Source organism: Scophthalmus maximus, chromosome 14 (assembly GCF_022379125.1).
Source record: "Scophthalmus maximus strain ysfricsl-2021 chromosome 14, ASM2237912v1, whole genome shotgun sequence".
NCBI classification, from domain to species: Eukaryota; Metazoa; Chordata; class Actinopteri; order Pleuronectiformes; family Scophthalmidae; genus Scophthalmus; species Scophthalmus maximus.
Window position 1 is genome coordinate 8,198,780 of NC_061528.1, and position 20,329 is coordinate 8,219,108.

At 41.6% G+C, this 20,329-nt stretch overlaps 1 protein-coding gene across 4 annotated transcripts in view; it reads right to left on the reverse strand.

Moving 5' to 3' along the window:
• Positions 1-20,329, reverse strand: part of myo16 (myosin XVI) — an 82,361-nt gene that overhangs the window by 44,403 nt on the left and 17,629 nt on the right. For all 4 annotated transcript variants that reach the window (XR_004784343.2, XM_035604283.2, XM_035604284.2 and 1 more), the window contains exons 3-11: positions 15,297-15,367; positions 14,785-14,928; positions 9,279-9,387; positions 6,976-7,100; positions 6,665-6,790; positions 3,828-3,903; positions 1,969-2,119; positions 1,665-1,815; positions 1,358-1,468 (exon numbers count right to left, since the gene is read on the reverse strand). Coding sequence is in view for 3 of the 4 variants with exons in the window: in XM_035604283.2 (XP_035460176.2) it covers positions 1,358-1,468; positions 1,665-1,815; positions 1,969-2,119; positions 3,828-3,903; positions 6,665-6,790; positions 6,976-7,100; positions 9,279-9,387; positions 14,785-14,928; positions 15,297-15,367 (1,064 nt within the window). In the remaining variant the exon portion in view is untranslated. The remainder of the gene's footprint in view (positions 1-1,357; positions 1,469-1,664; positions 1,816-1,968; positions 2,120-3,827; positions 3,904-6,664; positions 6,791-6,975; positions 7,101-9,278; positions 9,388-14,784; positions 14,929-15,296; positions 15,368-20,329) is intronic.

The window sequence follows — 20,329 nt, forward strand, 5'->3', positions numbered from 1 at the left end:
CACTGGTCCTTCTACCCTGGCAGAAGGCAACAGATCACTCATCAAAGCCCCCATCTCTGACCACCCTGCTGGGAACATATGGAGTGTTCACTGCCTTTGTCCATTCGCTGTTTCAGTCCTTCACCATATCTCCACTTCTTTGAAATGCTTCTATTACTGTCTGTATGTCAACTACATCAGATAAAGGAACAAAAGATAAGAAGAGTCAATATGCAAAGAACTATAACTATCTGGTCAAATGAAAAGTGTAAGCTATGTTTCGGTTATTTGTAAGTTGTAAACTTGAGTTAGGCCTTTTTTTTTTTTTAATCTTTGCAACAAACAGAATGGAGCATAATGTATTACTTTGTCCTGTCCATGGTCACTACACTTTGTCAAGTTACTCTTCCTTCTTTTCACCACTTTTCCTTCCAAATGGTCAGCACCTCAGTTTCAAGCCCTTATTATGCTGAAATAATTTCTCTTTTCTTTATCCACCACTCTTTGCTACTTTCCTTTATTGTCATCCCCCTATGTGTGTCCCCTGCTGTGACTAACCCTACTGTCTGTCGCCCATCTGGGTTTCCATAATAACAGAGAGATTACTGCCTGTTCACAGAGGAGAGAGCTCATTGGAGAGCTCCACATTGATCTGGTTCCAGTCTCTAAAGAGCTCAGTCCCAATGGAGAATTATGGGCCAGACCACAGTTTTTAAGGAGGGAGAAAATGCCAGGAATGTAAAATGGACCAATTGTTTGAGATGAAGGCATTTTACTCCTGAATATAGTTATTGATATATCTTTAAAATTGATCTAAAGGGGATTGATTTTGCAATTGTCACCAGTCTAAGTATGTGCATCTTTGTGTGCGTGTGTTTGTTCACACTCTTACCCGAGTCTGCAACTCATCCACTCATGTATACAACCCGGTGTACAGACTAGGGTTGGTACGATTTACTAATTTGCATTGGTACACTTGCATAAATGTTTACAATCCGATTGTCCTGATTTAAAAAAACAAACACATAAAAGTTGTGTCACAGATTATCATGGAGGAGGAAGAGCTACAAGCTTTCAGCTACAGTGAAATATGACAAATCGAATGTCTGGCAAAACTTTAGAGACTGACAATTTGGCACATGCAATTTGCAAAATATCTCAAGGAGCTATAAAGTAAAAAAAAGTGCTTTCTGCTCACTATGGATTTAGCCTTTCCACTTAAAAGTGCAAAGCACATGTCTGATGGCAGTAGTAAGGGCACATTGCGGGTTTCATTGAAAATCCTGTGCATCCTTGAATTGTTTAGCTGTTAAACATGTGAGATGTTGCAAAGGTTTAACTGGCAAAATAACAGGAGAGAAGGAATGTGGGGTCTTACATAGATTTGGTCATTGCCAAAGCGCTTCTGCATCTCGTAGAGTAAGCTGCTGTCAGTCAGCTCACTGAGGGACGCCAAGTCGTCGTTAGGTGCCGGAGGCATCAGCTTGACCTGAAGAAAATGCAGGGCAAGGATCTTAAGTTATCATGCCATGACAAATCAAAAAAAAAGAAAGATTTAACAACACAAATGTTAAATGAGAAATCTATATTTTCTTGTATAACATAAGCGGATACTTGGAATTGTCTTTATTTTTACTATCGAACTGTATTTATTATGGTGCAGGAACTGCAGAGAGAGTAGGTACCTGCTCCAGTTTGCTGGCTCCAGAGCTAAAGGGGCCATCTAGGCAATTGTCCTGGGAGTGCTGTCCGCACAGTGCTCCACCTGCCTCTCTGAACATGGCACATTTCTCAAGCAGACTGTCCCGCTTAGAGATAGAGAGACCCAAGGGGTTCCTATACATTAGGCGGATAGTCAATACAGAAGGTGGAGGAAAAGAAGCACATTTGGTGCAAGGGGTGGATGAAAGAAAAAGAGGGGGGACGACATTATTTACAATGTGTAGTAACCATAAAACATCACTTGTGCTTTTGAAATAGTTAACCCACAAGTTCTTGACAGGCGTGATAAGGTCGTGTGATCCGCCATCATAGCGTTGGTCTGTGGAGGGAAGAGGAGTGGAGGGGTCCTTCAGTCTCTGCAGCCAGCTCTCCTCTGCGTTCAGAAGCAGATCAGCTATAGGCTCTGATGCAGCAATGTCTGGTGACAGGAAACACAAGACGGGCTGATCAGTATGGAGGAGAAATTTGAAATTCCCAGAGAAAATCTAAACTTGACAAATTTGTAAACTCCACTGCCACTAATATGTTTACCTCTAGAGGATAAATGCACTGGTGAGAATGGGGCTGTTTTGTTCATTTTACACTTCTGTGAAACAACCAGGGCCACATTTCTGCCATCTTCTGCCATGTCAACCCTCCTTCACAATCCGTGTGGACGAGCCAGCGCTGGTGCAGAATGTGAACCCTACGTTGGATCAATCCATCGGTACTTAAGAAGAAGGGGATTTAAGATCCTCCCCATCTGTAATGAGGTCTAACAGGACACAAGGGAGCGGAATGGCTTCATCCTGTCTTTTTATTTCTGTGTGACTGACAACCCCCTAGACCCCCATCTCTTGCTTTGTCTTTCTTTAGTCATATGGCTGTTGAGAGAGGGGCGTGAGGCTCTAAGTGAAAAGGGGGGGTTTGTCGGTCTCTAAGGGCTTGTCTCACATATTGTCTACGCCTACATGCTAGATGGGACTATTGATTAAGGCTGCAGTAAGGGTAATCAGAGGTGTGTTAAAGATATCGGAGTGACTGGTGAGAGGCAGCTGTGATATTCTTGGTGGAATCGCTCTCTATGACACATTTCATCACAATAACACATTTAAAATGGCAGCACTACAGTCGTCAGCAGCCTGGTTCAAAGGGCTGTTTGATAATGGGTCTGTTGATGCGGGTGTTCTACCCCTGCAGCGTCCTAGTATGTGTGGGAAGGAAATTTGGAAAACGGATCGGGCTCATCAGCCAATAATGGCTTTCACTCCAACAATATTATGATTTAATTTAATTAAATATGAACACTTTTATTCACACTATCACACCCACAGGGAGACAATATATTGGAACCTGAGACACCAAAAACTTGTACCAAAATCAAATTCTCAATTCAAATGTTTAGCCTGTGGGAACAGCTAACATGTCAAGTCTCTTATTTTAACTGTAGGACTGTCAATTTTGATCATAATCTATGATGTGAAAAAAACATCAGATTGCTTCATAGTGAATGAAACCTGTGCGGGAATCAGGTCCACTCCTCTGAGAGAAACCATAAACACGCTCTTCTACAAAAGACAGATCTATAAATACAATATCTCTCTAAGAGTGGCCATCCTTTTCCAGATGGTAGATGTATCAATTTGCTATGTGGAAATCATTATTTATTTATGTCTCTCCTGATATCTGGTGTCTACCAGTCAGATCAGGAAACGCTCAGACAGACATCCATAAACACACCAGAACTGAGTTGGTCCAAATCATCTTAATTTAAACCTCCCTGTTGATCTTGTATGCTTTCATTATTAAACAAAAATACAATACACGCTCTTATGCCCATTAGCAAATTAAATTAACTGTTAGATTGCTTTTAGCAATGAAAAGTGCTCTATAAATGAAATTTATTATTATTATTATTATTAATCACACCAGCTGCTTATGATTTTTGCTAACACCCACTTTAAATAGGTGCACATGTGTGCACAGGCAAAAAAGTAAGGAGTTAGTTTTTCTTTCATTGAGAAATGCAGATATACTCAACTGTGCACAGATAACCTCCAACTCTCTAAATCGCCCACTCTCATTTTGTCTGCAATAGTTGTGTATGTGCATGTGTGTGCATCTGTGGGCGTGTGTGTATGTGTTACCTGAGGGCTTGTCTTGGTTGCAGTTCAACAGAGTCGGGTTGGCCCCGAGTCTCAGGAGATGGCTAACGATGCTCGTCTGTAAGAGATGGAAGAAACACCATCTATATTTTTATTAGATCCTTTAAAAAAAATTTGAACACTTCTGCAGCAATATTAACCAAGGACAGCTATGAACTAAACACATTTAATGACAAATTCCTAATGTTTTTTTAAAATATCCTCCTGTTAAAGATCACTGGAGTTAAGGTAGTTAAACCCACATTTATTGCTACAGTGCAGATCTAGGTATGTTTATGTAGGATAGACTAGACTAGGATAGAGTTTACATGATGATATATTCAGTGTATGTCAGATATGACAGGTTCATACAAGTGTTGCCCCAAACTGAGGAGATCCTCTGATAATGGGCGCATCTTCCTTCAAACGTCACAGTGGAAGGCCCCTGTAGTCATCTAGCCTCATTTCTGCACTGTGATATGTGATGGCTGTCCCCCTGTCTCCTTTTGTTCTGTCTCGGTTTTCCCTCTACAATGTGCTCACATCCCGACTTTGTCTCCTTTCCCCCCTCTCATTACTCCTCCAGTCTCTTTCACCTTTTGACATATGTGAAGGATCTTCTTCACCTTCTTGGTAATGTGAGAAGGATGGTATGACTCAGGAGCTAGCAGCTCGATGAATATAAAGGCATCATTTCAATGAATAGTGTATGTTATGGGGAGGACTACTTAAAATGTCTTCTGTGGCTCTGGAGGAGCTATCTTAAGTCTCCATCACGTTACCCAAGCTTGGTCTTGGGGACTTCATATTATTCAAATACAGCCTGCATAACATTATGGAAAGTGTAGGATCCAGGGACTACAAGTCAGGGTATCTTCTGCTAAATTGATTTCAACTATTTGTTTTAAGAAAACTTTAATAGTCGGTAAGTACCCCAACTTTATACAAGTCTAACAGAAAACATCAACGTCCTTTTTTACAAGTCACAGCTCTAACTGCTCTGGAAGCAGCAGATCCTATTTGTACAATAACAGAGAGATGAGACATCGTCTGCAGTTCAGACGATCCTGACCTAGCACACTCAGCGGACTGGCTGACCCACGCTGACAGCTGTTAACTTATGAGTCTACAGCATCTCTGCTGCCCACAGACCCTGTCAGCTGCACTCACACCCTATAAATACTGACAGCACGTCAGTAGCACCACACGATCTGAACTCTTCAATGGGTTGGTGAGTTTACAAGAGGACCAAGAAAAGGTCATCAGTACAGAGGGGTCAGTGGAGTCAAAGTAACCTCACCTAACCAACCAAAGTAGCCTAAGCTGATGTAGACTCAGATTTTATATATTTAATATTTTACAATATTTGCCAGATGTAAAAATGAATCTTAAAGAATATGCTACTGTTATTTTAATCTGGTGGTTGCTATATTGCCACAGTTTTCATTTGTACATTCAATCTTAAACAGACTAAATTAATCCGATCCCAGCAGTGTTGTATTTTAAATCTGACACAGGACTATATAAAAATTCTTTCCTCAAGAGAACCACACTTGAAAACCCCTGACTCAAACAGGGGAAGCCAAGAGCCAGGGTTGAACTAATCTCAGGACCTAGGGGGGAAGCTTAATTAGCTCCGGTAATAGGGTCATACATCTTCTTAAAGGGTCAGTGTAGTACGTATGCCACGCAGCAGAAGGGGTATTTGGGTTTAAAGTACCAGCTAGTGTTGCAGTTGCCAGCTGGCTTTTTTTTTAAGCAACAGTTTTCTTCTGCCTCATATCAGAAAAACAGTTTAATTAGCCATACCAGTGATTAACTTGAATACACGCACACATCTTGAACCCATAATATCCTGTGTTACTGTCGTTTCATTGTCCGACCAGTTATAAGGCGATGGTGGCAAGAAGTGAGTGTTAGCAGGGCTAATGGAGTTGTTGGTATGCAGGAGGCAAAGCACTGGCACCAGTAAAGAGTCGATGGCTGTGGTGATTTAGCGCTGCAAGGGAAACCTAATCGATTCTCCAATCCTCTTGACTGCCACTCTTATGTCAGATGCACTTACATATTATAAACACACATGCACACACACATACGCGTGCGTACACAGTAATTGCATATGTACAAAGTCTGAAAAGCAAGGAGACATGAGGAAGTTATTAGGGGAGTGATGTCTGGAGGACTTGTACATTTAGTTCTGCTGATTAAATGTCATCTGATCAACTAACAGAGAGAGATGCGGGAAGGAAACGGGGAGAAATAAGTTTTAAAACACACTTTAGCAGGGAGGAAAAATTAAATGATTAAAAGATAAATGAACCAAAGAAGCAGAGAGTGACTCAAAATACCAAATGAATAAATTCCCCCTCACAGCAGCCAAGCACACGGGCCAAAAATGTAATTAAATATCCAGTTGGGTCAGCAAGATCTGAACGTGACCACTTCCCTTCCTTCATAGTTGGACCACTTCCAAACCTCCAGATCCCATTGCTCCAACAACTCACCTCCGCCCCATCTGGAAATCAATCTCCTTTCCTCTTAGAGAGACCATTAAATTGCTCATCTAAAATGCTGTAATAAATGCATATGCAGTGCTGCAGTGTACCAGCAGCTCGACTGTTTCTGATCAATAGGTCCAAAAAGAGCCATTTATCAGAGTGTGTGCAGGGTAACTGGAGGCAAGTTGCTCTGAGGAACCATCCATCAATAATTTCCTCATTATCTAATTAATGACTGCAATCACAATGGATCAATACAGCAAGATGAGTTGAAATCAGGCGACTACTTCATTAAAGCCAAAAACATTCTGGCGTTTCGCTGTGCAACTGTGATGTGTGTACCTGTCCATATTTAGCAGCCAGATGGAGAGGGGTCCAAAAGTTGTCGTCAGCAGGATGAGGGTCCGCCCCACTTTCCAGCAACACAGACACCACCTCTCTGTAACCACTGGCACATGCTATGTGGAGCTTCACAGAGAGAGAGAGAGAGACAGAGACAGAGAGAGAGAGAGAACCAGAGAGAAAGTTACGATGGCAAAAAAGGAAAAGATATTGTGACGACTGTGTTGAGGGAAGAGAACAAACTATTAAAAGAAGGGAAGAGAGACAAACAAGGTCAAGTCCCACACAGGCGCACAAGAGACCTTACTCACCAGAGTAACCCTGTCATCGTTGGGCTGGCTGAGACTCTTGCCTGTAGCTACAAGCTGTCTGACATCAGACAACATGGTGCTGGGTCTCTGCATCTTCATGGCATGCAAAGAGGACACATCCACGCCTGTGAAACACAAACACAATTGGCACGCTAATGCTACAATATGTCTTCATTTTTTATACAACAAAAGACAGTTTGACATTTTGATTCTATATGTAGTATGAATATGAGATGGTTAGCTTGGCTAAGCCTAACCTCTAAAGCTCACTAATCTACACATGATGGCTGTTGTCAGACATAAATTCAGGAAAATTAACATTTTTCCAGAGTTTGCCTTTCAAATATGAAGAGTGCAGCAGGAGATTGTTCACGCGTCCACAGCAACAGGAACATTTACAGAGCACTACTGGGAAGAAATTTTACTCAGGGCTGGCAGGAAAAGTTCCAGAAAATGTCGTGAGTAACATTTGAGGACCTTTAAGTTCTCACATACAGACCCTCCAGAGAATATCAGGAAAAAGTCTGGACTTCAGTGCATGTCTGAAAGCAGCCTGTGTCATTCATTTAATCTGTAATCCTTTTTTTAATGGGCCAGACTGTAGAACATTAGGTTGTGACATTCTAAGACTTTTAGCAGCCAGGATTTGGTTTGAATGTAGCATGGTGTTTTGTGATAGAGGTTGTGCAGTGTCAGTAGTACCTCACAAAAATGTCAGGAAACAGGAAAGCCCCTCATGCTAAACCAAGGCCCAGCACAGCCTTGAATAAAAATCAGGAGGTCATGCTGTGCTTATACAGAGCCCCAATACCTCAAGGAAACTTAGGCTTGTCTTCTGGACACACCTGAAAGGGCATCCCAATCAAGATCACTGCACTGCTCCATAGTCACATTCATACAGTGGACCTGACTGTAATAGCGTGGATTGATTATCAATGAATCAATCTATATTTCACGTGGATAAGCTCTAGGCCACTAACTAATGGGACTTTTCCAAATAGACTGGTTGTATCAGCTAATCGATAAGTTTATCTTTGCAAACACACAAGCGCCTCAAGTTTTGTAGGCAATTGAGACATGCTCATAGAGACATTACCTTAACAGAAGAGAATACTTAAATTCTCTAAAGTACAGACATGACAGAATCCAGCATTACATAAAACACTATGCAACTTAGAGAGAATATTGAGAAGGAAAAATATTTTTTCTTTCGCCTCCTAATACTTATTCCTGATGTAGAGATACATGGACAGCATGTCTTTCCCACAACCACACAAATTTGATGGGGATAGAGTGCATGCAACGAAGTTGCCATAGCAACAGAGGCTGAGCGAGCCTGTGTGAGCAAGAGTGTGCTTCATGGTGGCAAAGCCCAGTGCATGGGGGGTTGTATCGGGGGAGCTGAAGGTAGGCAGGAGAATAGATATCACCACAGGAGCTGGCAGACAGAGGCAGAAAAAAGCCTAAAAAAAAATCTGTGGCCCGCGCGTGTGTGCATGTGAAGGCTCATGCGTGGCCAACGAAAGATGAATCAGGGAAGATCCTCCATCATTGTCTATATCTGCTTCTGTCTGGCTTTGTCAGCATGATTCCAGTTACCTTCTCTCTGATTGTCTCACTCTACATTTTTCTGACACATTTCCCAGCTCCCCCTCATGTCTGTGCCTCTGTCTCTGTGGGCATCCAACTCTCTCCTGGGCCTTTATCTCCGTTATTCACAGCTCCCACATTGACCTTCTCCTTTCTGTGTGGGAGACGAGTGCCCTGTTCGCGAACCACCATCATTAGTTCTGTGTGTGTGCTTCACACACGCTTCTCTCTCACACACACACACACACACACACACACACACACACACACACACACACACACACACACACACACACACACACACACACACACACACACACACACACACACACACACACACACACACACACACACACACACACACACACACACACACACACACTGCACTCCTACAACATAGTCAGACTCAGAGTTTTTTTTAAATCATTAAATATTCTCTCTTTTATTCTATTCTCTCTTCTTTCTTGTAAAAACCTGACAACTAGACCACTAATAAAACTGCTAGCCTCAAAGATGATGAGTTTTCAACGCCAGATTTCACATACACTTGAGACCCGACCAACGCTGACTCAAGTGATACGTGGATTTAGAATTTAAAGAAATTTACAATAGCACTCGCTAAGACCTGCATACAGTCATTGAGGTGTAAAACTTGTGAAATTCCAAAGTTACCCATGTTTTTCTCTTTTAAAAAGACACGTGCTGAGCTTTACCATTTTCCTCAAGGTGTTTTCGGAGGATGTAGCTGCTCTCAGTTCCCTCGGAGGCGTAGTCCAGAGGGATGTTTCCGTTGATGTCCTGCAGCATAACGTTCACTCCGGCCTACCAGACGCAAGGACGCAAAACAAAGCAGAGAAGACACAAACCAAGTGAGTTTTGGCCTGGGCCCATTCATCAGACTTGAATCAATGATAAAGTGGGCACAATTATCTCGGCCTCCCAGAAGCGTAGAGCCGGGCAGAACCATGGAGACATTAACAGACAATACATTGAATTAAAGAACTCATTAAATATCTGCCTGGGGGGACAGGGAAGAGCGAGGGCGTTGGTTACCATTACCTGGGATCATCGGGGTGACTGTGTGTGACAAGATTAATGTATGTTTACTCAACAAGGTCCCTGCCAAGGCAGTCTTACACTATAGCATGAGCTAACATGGGAGACCTTCCCTTGGGCTCCTTTAATGACTGTTCCTTTGACTATGGCACAGTCATTGGTCACAATATGGTTATGACTAATTGCTTCTATTTGGGGGAACTCTACTGGACTTATTATGTGTTGCATGGTTTTACCAGTCGGTCAGAATTGTGTACAAGCCATGCAAAATGTACTTCAGTTACTGATGTGGACCTTCGAGCGGTCCTTCTCATTTTTATCATCTCAGCTTTAGGGTTTAGGCACTTAAAGTAACCTACATCCTTTAAAGTGACAATTGTCACCATCCAGCTATAAATCGCTTCTGGTTGTTTGACTAAACCGTAAAAGCCAGTGTAACAATTGTAGCTGGACCAAGTGTGATAACAGGGACAGAAGACTAGTGAGGATCCTTATTGAATATTTACAGCTAATAGAATTCTAACGACCCAGTTGCAGTGCATGCAAAAAGATTTATGGCCTGGTCCTTAGGCAGACTGAGAGGGAAAGGGTAGGGAAAGGGTTAGAAAAATGGAGGGAAAGTGGGTTAAAATGCCAGTTGGGAGCCAGCTGACAGAGCAACATGAGAGCAGTTAACCTTAGTGCTCTGAAAACCACTCAGCAAAACCACAAGGACACTGAACCGCAAAACCTCAGCGCAACCTTAAACTGTTCATTAAGTGAAACGGCTGTAAATATGTTTTGTAGATAGAGGAAAAAATTTCAATCTATGAAATGCAGAGCAATTACAGGGTGATAAAGGCCATACAACGCCTTCAATTTGAGTAATCAGGGAATCTGTTCTAGTGAGGTCTGCAGTTTCATTGTGCAGTCATCTGCGTCGTCTAGAGACGCTTTCCCGCACTTATGAGGGTTTATTAGGGGTTAACAAAGAGTATTCATGAACATTAAACACTATCAGCTGCTGCTTGGTGAATATTCATGAGGAAACCTTATCGCAAAGTAAAGCACGGCATTAGGAGCATGAGGAGGGGTGGTGAGTCAGTCAGACCTCTGCACAGGCACAAGCACAAATATGAGCAAACACACACTCCACCCTTCAACCATCCCTTATTTACTAATTTCAAATTTGGGCTGCCCCTTTTGATTTGTGCTTTATCCCCTAATCAATTTCTTCATAAACCTGAAGGCTCCTCTCAGGCTCGTCTGTTAATGTGTGTGCTTTTGTGTGCGCGCGCGCGTGTTGGATGAAGTTATCAGCTGACTGACACACATCCTCTCAACACCTACCACTTTTACTCATGAATAAAGACCAACTGCACAAACCTCAACATCGATTTGGTGCCATGAGAATTGTTTTTGTAAAAATGTTAACTATAAATAGAGTCTAATTTTATGTTCTACCCCAGGATGTCATTTTGTGAGTGATACAGAAAGATGTTATTATCCTCGAGTGACGCTGTTGAACTTAACGATCCACTGTGACAAATGTACTAAATAAATGTGGAAATTTTGTGCTCGCTCTCCTGAGACGAGAATAATAAAATTTGACAATAACATCACTACAGAAAAAAAATAGGATTCTGAGCTCCTTTAAAGTCCCACAAAGCTCCAAGACCAACAGACAAACATGTATTATGGCCAAGTAAGCGTGATGTGCCGGCCATTGATCAGGACGCATTAATCATGTGTCTGAGCACAGATGATAAGTGATGACAGATATAAACGAGTTGGTGCTGGCTGCCAGCCGTGCAGGACGCAAGGGGTTAACCAGTTGACTTCTGCCCCCGACGCACTCGCCGCCACAATATGATGGATCCACCGTGGACGTCCTGGAGATGAAAATCTGTTAACACCATGCTGCCTGTGGTTCATAATGGCGATTGTTACATGCAGTGACTGCCACAGAATCAATAACAACTACAGGATATGAGCTGAGAGCAGTCCCCTGGGGCAGCTGCTTCTGCGGAGCCGGACAACGTCATGGCACAGTGGATGTCATGTACCCGACACAAAGAGTATCTCGTGCACTTCTCCTTGTGTGTCGAATTTATCTCAGATTATTCAGCTTTCTGCAGTCACATGAAGAATCAAAGTCACGCCATAGAATTCGTTGATAAAATTCATGCTCCTATTGTACATTCTGTTGACAATCTATAATCCGCATCACATTATTTTTTTTTTGTCTGCACTATGTTCTCTCTGTTGCTGTTGCACATTAGGATGCAAGGAAATATATTCATCTCAAGTGCAAATAAGTGCAACTCCAGACAACATAAAATATTTACTCATATGTGCATCAACATTAATCATAGACTGATTTCTTTCTTTATTTCAAGATCAGGGGTTTACGTTCAAAAAATATTTCAACAAATGTCTCCATTTAATATCATAATTTAACTACAGTTTTACAGATGCTTGATGAACCGACGTAATGTTTCAAAGAGGGAAGGTTACAATATCACGCACACATGCACATGCATGCAAAATAAATCAACTGGTGTGAAGGGGAGTTCAGTGCAGCCAGCGGCTTTCTGTTAATCGTTTGACTTCAAAGGACTCGGGTTCAGAATTTTTAAACTCCTCATTTACAAGCACGGAAAGTGGGTCAATTCTGCAACTTCAACCCCGATGGGTTTTGAATTTTAAGAGGAGAAATAACACTTCAGAACACACACTGTTTCCTGTTGATCTCATGTCTACATAGGTACAACTTGCCCTGCACAATTATAGAGACTAGTTAGAAGCTAGCTATCTCACAGGGAGCTACAATATGCCAGGGGAAAAGAGGAAAGACAACTATAATTTTTAATCAAATCAAGTGCAGTGGTTGTAAACAAACTTATTTCTATGTCTGAATATTTAACACTTTTAAAAACTCTCACTTGGGCAGATACTGATGCAAAGTTAGGGCATGTCTGCAATGCACCCTAATCACTTTACACTTTGTTTTCATAAGAAATGAAATTAGGGAGACATAATTGAGGTACTCAAGTATCCTGTGGGCTGTGTTCTGAATAGTGGGCCAGCTAAGAAATAACAGAAAGGAGACCAAGAACCTCTTTTGAGGCATCCTATTGCATGAACATGAGCAGAGACGTATTAAGAACTGGAAATGGAAATAGAGTTCAGTCTGGTTTTCTTTGATAATCACTGGTTTCACAACCAAATATTACACCAATAGTGTAGTATTTTTTCGGGATTATTCATTAGGACTTCACACCCTGTCATGTTTTTTTTTCTACAAAGTGACAATATACTGTGTCAGTGCACACCCAGTTAATCCTGCCAGAGTCTCAATGACGATCACTAAACACAGCTGGAGCTAGGAATAGGTTTAGGAATGGGTTTGGAAATTGGCTGGGATTGAGAGAGTTTAGAAATGGCTTACTCGCTCTCCTGCTGTTTGGAGGCAGGAGATAAGAGAATTAACATTACTGCAAATCCGGACACAGAGCGACAATACACCCAGACTTCTCATCAACCCCTTCTACTTTCCCCCACAAGACGAGTTTGGTAACATCTCTGTCAGCAGAAAAAATACTCGGCTTCTCTGTGTTGGAACTGGAGACAGGAAATCAAGGGCAGAAATGCAGAGGACGAAGGGAGGGGGAAACGGAGAAAGAGATGGTGGAGTAGGACATAATAGATTAGTATATATTAGCAGCACTATTCCTTCCTGTGCCAATCAAAGATAAGTCTGCCACTCAAGTTGCTCTTGCGAGACCACTACCATTTCTCATTAAAGTGTGAACCCGTTACCGTATATTTAGAGGGAAGATCTTCCACTTACAGCTCTGATAAGGGAGCAGCTTGAAAACAGAGCACAATGACTGGGCACTGGCAGGGTCTGTGGTGGAGATGACTGTCGAAATGAATGAAAAGAAGAAAAGGAAATATTGCATCTCTATCAGAAATAAGGCTCGACTGAAGCTATTTTTACCGTGACAGATAGGAAGAGCTCCTTTTTTTGAACGGCTTCTTACCTTAACCCCTGCTCTCTTCCAACAGAGGTAAGTTCTGTCTTGGTAGTTAATGGGAGACATTTGTTTACCGATTCCCAGGGTGCAGTATTAAATCTCCCACTCTCATGGTACTGCCCATCATCAAAGAATAACTCGCTGCATAAACTGCATTAGGCATATCTATATCACACCCTGCTTCCACTACTTACTTGGAGGAAAATCAAATGCATGAAAACACTCAACACATACACTACATGGATCCACTGGTCACATCACCTGCACAGGGTGACAGATTCACTCTGCATACCCTTTGCCTGGCAGCTCTTCAAACATATCAATTCCTCTCAGGAACATCTCCTTCTTGCCCTGCAGACAGCAGTCACCCAGGACCCAATCAACAGAAACAGACTTCGCAGGATTCTACTGAGCTCCAGACTGCAGTCAGCCCTCCCTCGGTCTAATCAAAAGCAGCAGAGTGGACCCAGCCCACTGAGCGATTGGGCCGCATGTGCTTGCCCTCCCCTGCAGCTGGCCCTGCTCTCATTACGGACCTAATCAGTAAAACCCCAGCTCAGCCAAGACATCCTCCACAGAACGCGCGCGCTCTCGCGCTCGCGCTCGCGCGCTCTCTCTCTCTCTCTCTCTCTCTCTCTCTCTCTCTCTCTCTCTCTCTCTCTCTCTCTCTCTCTCTCTCTCTCTCTCTCTCTCTCTCTCTCTCTCTCTCTCTCTCTCTCTCTCTCTCTCTCTCTCTCTCTCTCTCTCTCTCTCTCTCTCTCTCTCTCTCTCTCTCTCTCTCTCTCTCTCTCTCTCTCTCTCTCTCTCTCTCTCATATCATGCTAATGCTGGATTTCTAAATATTCACATTTTCAGTCCTGCAGCTGGGCAAAGTCACGCTTCAGACCAATCCAAACCCCTCATCAATGGAAGATGCTCCACTTGGACAGAAAATTATGGATGACTAAAGTAAACAGAGCCACTGGTTCAAAGCGAATTCGAAATTTGAAGCTTGTATGCCAAGCCATTCCAAAACACTAATCTAATTTTGTGGTTGACACGCTTGGAAATGCAAGGATCAACAAGGAAATTATACTACTAATCAAGTCCAAAAAGTGCATCTATGCGCTTGTGTGGTAAGTCAATGATTGCGGGTGTTTCTCACCACCAGCAGCAGTAGCACGACGTCCGCATGGTCACACACACACGCTACATGCAGGGCTGTCCACAGGTCTTCGTCCTGCTGGTTGACATTCAGGCCTTGCTCGATGAGAAACTCTGCCACAAACACATTGTCGTGGCGAGCACACTGTGGAGTGCAAGGATAGTAGATTTATTAGTTTGCCCAAATTAATATTTTCTGATTGCAAACAATAAACAGTGCACATTAGTGGTCAGTGCACAATGACTGGTGTATGTGGAAATATTAAGTACATCAATTGAATTATTATATTATTATTGTTACAGAGTTTTCAAAATACCAATAAAAGCACTAAGAGTAATTATTGGGATATGTCAGGAGCAAAAAGCTTTTTCCCCTTGCTCTTTCTCAGATATTTGCAGCATAATATCAGCACAATCTAAGTGCAAAATAAAGGGTATTTCTTTCCATTTTGGACACATATACACACAATAACTACTTTCTAACATTCAGCGATCGGATAAGTCTTATCTTACCAGGTGTAGCAAGGATCCCCCAGAAGAAATGGGACTGTTGGGGTCTGCTCCCTCCTTCAGGACACGCAACACTGCAATACAATAAATATTGTAAATAAATATATCTGTATGTTAACACCTGCGTGTGAGGACAGACATGACACTTGGGGCATGAAAAGCAGACAACACACACATGCTCAGTACCCATACTGATCTGTGTCTCTCACTGTCAAAACTAATATACGTTGCGTGTCCTCTGACTGTCCTTGACGCATCGGTGCAGATCAGTGTTAAGGCTCTGTGTGTGTGTGTGTGTGTGTGTGTGTGTGTGTGTGTGTGTGTGTGTGTGTGTGTGTGTGTGTGTGTGTGTGTGTGTGTGTGTGTGTGTGTGTGTGTGTGTGTGTGTGTGTGTGTGTGTGTGTGTGCCTGCGTGCGCATACACTGTGACCTCTTCAGTGATCCACATAACCCACTTACACACTGACACATATCTACTGAAGAAAACACATGAGCAGAGAGTAGACTGTTCAAGATCACAGTGAATATACCATACCACAACCACAGACAGATATTTTTCATTCTACATGAACCAAAAAATTAAAAAAGAGCACAGCAGAAGATGGGGAGAGAAGGAGAAAGGGAGTGTACTCGAGTGAGTGAGAGAATAACACAAGTGGGATGGACAAACAAGAGAGGGTGAGGACAGAGGGAGGTGGTGTGCTACGGTTTGGACATGTGTATTTACACTGACAGCACTACATGGATACTGACTAAACCCTGTAAGAGCTTTTACAAGAAGAACAACCACCAATGTCACACAATCCCACACACACACACACACACACAGAAGTCTTTGACCGAGATAGTAACCATGGTAATGACCATGGTGTTACTTCCAGGTAATGAACCCTGTTGATGACCCCCATGAGGTCATTTCACTGAAAAGGGTCATTAACTAGACAGACCTGCATAAATAACTCATTCATGCCACGAACACACACACATGCACACACACCCACAGACAATATAGTAAATAAGTAAGTAATCCAGTTTCCAACAAGAAAATCACAACATAAATACCAAACTCTCTGCAACATGAGCCCAGAGGAATGAGCACATTTTAATTTCATAGGAACACCAGGGTACAAATAATCAGTTATACAACAGCTCTGCAATTAATCCAACCTTGTAATATTAAGTTTTTGTTTGAACTGTCTTGGACGGATGGTTAAACATTATAGTCATACAATTTAATAGCACCGCAAACTCAAAGGTTTTTGTGTGCGTGTGTGTAGCGTTTAAGTTATGTTATGTTTATGTTCCCCCTATACATACACACTGCAGTATATAATACATTTAGATTGTCACAAAAGAAGATGTAACCAAAAATTAATATTTCTACTTGAGAATTTACTAACAAATCATATACCTTCATCACTTCTGTCAGTTGACTGGTCATTTAACCATTTTAGAAGTTCTGAACATGTGCTGTACCAAAACCAAAAAGGCCAAACACATTCTGCACACAAATTTTATCCAAGTCTTCTAATGGCCTTCAGGGCTTAATGGCCTGTAAATGGTTGATGAGAAACAAACTGGCCAACATTAGAGTCAATCAGAAAAATTATCTCCCGACTCCTCAACACACTGTGGGGGCTCAGGAAAGTAAACCAACAATTAATGCTCATGTAATGCTAAAGTAGTTACTAGGGAATAGAGAATGCCAGTTCCTCCTTGTCTACCAAACAGAATCACACAGGGCCTCTCATTTCTGAATGTGGAGCAGAAATTTGTAAGCATGTAAACTGTAACATGATTCGCTTAATAATAAGATTAAATTACAATATGATTTGAAGTTCTGTAATTGCAAGGTAGCAGGACTTGCCTGTAAAACTGCCCAATCTATTAGTGACAGTGATAGTCTTTGATTGAAGAACATACCGGAGTTTTATGGCAAATTAATGACGGTGTTTAAAGAGGGGTGAAAGGTCAAGAGCTATATATTGACCCTCAAGCTGTAAAAAAAAAGAAAAAAAAAGGAGCAGAATGGCAGTATGGAGAACAGAAATCAATAGTACTGTTGTACCATTGGCAGATTCATCAGGACCAACCACTGTTAGCCAATGTATCTATATTTGGTGTTTGTATTAGAAATACTTGTACCAGCAATATCAGGTATGCATATCAAACTATTTCTCTTTACAGCATAAATCTGATATCAGTTTTTGCAACAAGTGTATTAGCTAAAGCGATTTTACCAACAGAGACAGGAAGCCATATGTCAAATTCAGTTCCAGAAGAGACACAAATGGTTATCTTGACTTTAGGTTCTACCGCTGCTGAAAATGGTGACATGTAATTTTAGTAATCCAGATGAATTCCAGCTGTGCAGTTTCATTTTATTCATTGGTAAAGTAGAGAAGGTAATATTACTCAAGAAACTACATGAATAGCACATTGGACAAGCATTTACATTTAGAGTGTTCACAGCATTTAGGTGGGGTTGAAGGTTTACTGTCAAAAAATGACCACGTTTATCTCTGTTGTAATTTAGCTGAAAGGGGAAAAGGAACCCTAGTCGTCATAGAGATTTATATCCACTGAATGATTTACGCAGGCACAGTAGAACAAATCTGTTTGTCCCACTGCAACCGCAGTCATTTTCCCTTTATGTGAAATCCTTATATGTCAGTTGGTGTTTGATGATATGCTGATCTAAAGCTTTGGTGTTTGTGTGATGGTCGGGAAATGGAGAGTGGGCATGAGGCAAAGTCGGCTGTCATTTTGTGGAAATTTACAAAACAGCTGTTCAAGATATATATGGAGTTACCATGGCGACCAGCTAGGAACTGGTAGAAAGCGTAGAAAAGAGACAACCAAACCAGAGAGGATGTGGGGCAAAGTTTTGAGTGACGGATTCCGGATGCATCACAAACATTTGCCTGGATGGCCTTCTAATGACGTGCCCAGATTCTTAAGAAACCCCAACCGCCAAGGACCTTATAAAATTAGAGTTACTTCGGACCTCAATAATGGATGTCAATAGAATATTACAAACAGCCTCTGCCTACAGCCAAACTGCAGTTCAAAGATGTTAATTAGCAGCCATCAGATTCCTTACAACCCACCTACTGGCCTACAAATCAATGCTTTTATTCAGACTTACATTGCGTCCTTTATTTTCTTTCGTACTATGCAAAGAGATAATATCACTAACCTCCAGAGTTACCCCTGGAGGCGATAGGAGTATTAGTCTTTGCTGAATTCAAACTACTTGAAGTAGATATGATGCACATTGAATCAACGTACTTTTCTTCAGCTTCTCTTTTCGATTCTCCGTCTCTTCCTTATCTTACCAGGCTGTGATATTCCATGCATTTGATAAAATCCCTGTAATGCAGTTTCCATAAAATATGCCACTTAAAGAAGAATTGCCAATTTTCTTCATCTAGTAACCCCACATATTCTCCCCCGTGTACAGCATCATTCCTTGGCAGCCCCATATCAGATTCTTTTCAAATCCCTCAGCGTTATAAGTGCCCGTCTTGTTTGTCCTTATCGCAAAGTCATAGCCCCCAGGGAGACCGTCTCACCTCACTGGCCCATGTTTCTGAAATGAGCTTTGACATTTTCCTTGTGTTTCAAAAACAGTACTGTAGATTTTTTCCAATAATGCTTAACTCTAAATTCAGTCTAGTTCTGTGGGATGGATCGGGAATCTCCTCTGTCCATTTATTCAGTGAAAAGATGATCTGATGTATTTCAGACGTTAAAAAGTCTTCTAAGCAATGCCATACATTTAAAGCAAATACCCCAGGGAGTTAATGCGTTGTCACGTAGTACCTGCAACCTCCCTGATATATGCTGGTACAATGTTTTATAGCATCCTTGTGTTAATGCCCTAAAATAAATTAAACACAAATAAATATAACATTACAATAATTATGTCCTCTCTATGCTTCCCTTTATTTGCAATTTAGTACTTGTGAAGTCTCCTCAGGAAATCCAATACATAGATTGATTAGGAAAATGTAATTGCTTGTTTGCGAGCAGTGGAGGGAAACATGATGGGGATTGTTGTTTGATCAGTTTTTGGGGCTGGTCATATTTGAGGAATAAGTGTCCTTTTAAACACTTGTCTTCCCTCTTGGTTGTAATGTTAATCTAAATACTTGAACATAGCAGGGAAATACTTGTACCACTGTAAGAAAACGCATTCACAGAGTATTGTTCTTGCTCTCTCACTCACATCCTTGGCTCCCTCTCATATTAACCTGTACGGCTGAACTCCTGTAGCAACACTGATGAGTCATCAAGTGAACCAAAGGTTTAACACCAGTCGCCCAGATAAACACCAAAGCCTGTGAACACTTTGTACATGCTGCTTAATGATGCAGTTGACATTACAGTGATCTCTGCTGTACTCAACTCTTTTTTCCAATGAAATCACAATGTCCCTCAAGCACCTCTGTGGGCCGAGGCCCCGTTCTGTCAAAACTATGACAGGTGTTTGACGTGCCTTTAGTCCATCATGCTCTACTGCAGACAATAACATCCACATTCATCCATCTCTCCTTTTCTCTCTGATTTGTGAGAGATATATATATATATATATATATATATATATATATATATATATATATATATATATATATATAAAATCTGAAGTGGATAGTAACAGTATGACATGTTCTCTCCACTGAACAGGACACTTGAGTGTTGGGTCAATGAGATGTGGTGATGGCAAACAGACTGAAACATAAAAGAAAGCTAAATGTCTGGAGGGTTTACACTACCGCCCCAACACATCCATCAGAATTAAAAACATGTATCTAGAGAGAATGATTTCCTTTGACAAGACACAGCCTATTAAAGAAAAAGAAATAGAAAAGGTACAGTTAATATGTATCTGATCCAACTACCAAGAACACGCCTTGATGTAGAATTCATCTGATTCAAACGATGTTTAGGGGCTGGAGTCAGCTGGACAAAGAGATTTTTAAACTTGCACAAAATAGACGGCTCCATTTGTTAAGAAGCTTTGCTGCATCAAA